Below are 2570 nucleotides of genomic sequence, written 5' to 3'. Positions count from 1 at the left end.
ATAGAATTAAAATATTTCATATAAATACAGGCTATATTATCAATACAAATATTTTTTTTTTTTCTGATAATTTTTATCTTATAAAATGAAAAATCATTCTCTTATAATCTTAGTTGAAACATATTTAAAAAATATTTCTCTTTATCAATTTTTTTTGCTATTGGTTTTCAAAGAGAAAAAATAAATGTAATATTTTTAATAACAAATCACGTTATTAAATCATTAAGAAAAAAACAAAAAAAAAAAACATGAAATAAAAAAAATAAAATACAGAAATAATACCAGTAAAAAACTAAAAAACTGTGAACATTTTTATATTTAAAGTTCACTATTTAATTTAATTTTTTTTTCCCATTATATCATAATCTGCATTTTTAAAACATTCATAAAACAATGTATAATAGTAGCTCAAATTTCAAGTTTTAATATACTTTACATAGATATATTTTTTGAATTATTGGCTCCATATATAAATATACATGGTCTGCAAATAATCAAATGAGCTAAATGATAATGGTTATAAAAAATAAATGTTACATATATTAGTTATAACATAAAACTAAAACTATATATATGTTAAATAATTATATTTTGTGAACTAAGTTTCTTATATTTACATTAGATCAAATTATATCTGAAACTCATTCTATATGTAAACTTATTTAATATATTATAATTTTGTTACTATTTTATTTATTCCCTCCACATTTTTTTTAATAATTTTTATTAAAAATAATTCTCAAAAACAGTATATTTGAATATTTAGTAGATAGATTCTAAAAAATTATTATTATATATTTTCTAATATATTTTATCATAAAAGCTCTAAAAATAATTTTAGAATGTGTTCTAATGCATATTTTATTAATAGAATCTAATGCAATAATATATTCTTATTAAATCAATATTTTATCAATTTATATTGTACCAATATATATTTATATATTTGAAGCAAAATATTTGTATTTTGAACAATTATATTTCTTTAAATTTTTCCTTTAAATATTTATTACATTCTTTTTTAGTTTTATTTTAAAAATGGGAAATAATAATATTTCTAAATATAACTATTACTGGAATATATTTTTTTTAATAACTTTTTTTTAAATATGTTTTTGTTTTGTAATGTAATGCGTACTACGATTATATTTATCTAAAAATAAAAAAAATCTGAAGACTTTTTATATTGTTATAATAGAAAATAGTCAAGACAAATTCTAAATTAACTATTTATTTATTATTGTCGAAAATGCCATATATGTCTGATGCCTTAATTATGACATAAATTTTAACTTTAAAAAAATTTATTATGAAAGTGAAATACACATATGTGCACCTTTTTACTAAATTTTTTATTTTTTCTTGTTTAATATGGACATTAAAATATTTTTATGAGGTATCATAGTAATTATACTTGAATTTTTTTATTTTTCTTTTTAATTTTATGTTTCTATATGATAAAAGAATTTTATTTATATAATATAAAAATACATTTTTAAATATTTAATATGAATCTTCACTTCTAGATAACCATCTGCGATGAATCATGGAACAAGGAATTGAACAGAAATAACGTTTTAAATGTTAAATTTAGAAGATTATTAAGTAGTGAAACAGTAGAATCGGTGAGAGATAAATTTAAACTTTTAAAAAAAAAAATAATTAATTTAGAAGGAGAAAGCGCTGAAGCATTTAAAAAAAAAACATATGTATTACAGAATAATAAACATTTTCATGAAGATAAGAAATCACCATATATTGATGCTTCTTCTTACGATGAATTTAATTATTTAATGAAAAACTCAGAATTTGATGAACTTCGAGAATTCGACTTTGAACCTAATTTAAAAGAACAATCACCTACATTAGAACATTATGATAATATTCAATACAATTACCAACCAAAATCTTTAAAAAAATTGCACTCAAAATATAATTCAAATTTACACCATTTTAGATCAAATAATAAATATAATTCTATGAATTCAGAAGGTGTACGTGAAGTTAATATAAATTATAATAAAAAACAATCAATAAATTCTATAATTTTGTTCTTCCTAATTTATTTCATATTTAAGCTATTCGTTGGATTAATTATAATCGGTGTGTCAATTGTAATCGCACGTTATATACCTCGTGTTTAATTATCCCCGTAGCAATTATGTCTATTACTACTTTATATTGTAATCCACTATTTATTGTTGTTCCTAGTAAAATTTTTTTAATATTATATTCTAATGCTTTGGGTAACACAATTTATTTTACATTAATATACATAAAATTAGAGGATAAATTAATCTATGCGTAGTAAAAAATAAGAAAAAATTATTCACTGTAAAAAGTTAATTTTATAAATTTGTTATATTAATTTGGAAATTCATAAAACGTTATATATTTATATATAAATAAAACCATACCACAAATACAATTATATAATATTTGAGTTATTTATTTATTCATATATTACCTTAAAGAATTGTCTTTGTATAATTTTATATGTCTTGTTATATAAGAAATTATTTGTATTGGTATTTTTATTTTAAATTATTGAAGTTTCAAAATTTATAAAA

At 18.2% G+C, this 2570-nt stretch overlaps 1 protein-coding gene across 1 annotated transcript; it reads left to right on the top strand.

Moving 5' to 3' along the window:
• Nucleotides 1-1109: 1109 nt before the first annotated feature.
• MKS88_000103 (uncharacterized protein) lies at nt 1110-2144 on the top strand (the record flags this gene model as incomplete). The annotated part of the gene is made up of 2 exons (XM_067219437.1): nt 1110-1127; nt 1527-2144. 2 exons carry the CDS (start codon nt 1110-1112, stop codon nt 2142-2144), a joined length of 636 nt encoding a protein of 211 aa, XP_067070261.1.
• Nucleotides 2145-2570: the final 426 nt, after the last annotated feature.

This window comes from Plasmodium brasilianum, assembly GCF_023973825.1.
Source record: "Plasmodium brasilianum strain Bolivian I chromosome Unknown PB_00_02, whole genome shotgun sequence".
In the NCBI taxonomy this organism is placed as follows: Eukaryota; Apicomplexa; class Aconoidasida; order Haemosporida; family Plasmodiidae; genus Plasmodium; species Plasmodium brasilianum.
The sequence above is the reverse complement of the archived record's forward strand: the minus strand, read 5'-3'. Positions and strand labels throughout refer to the sequence as shown.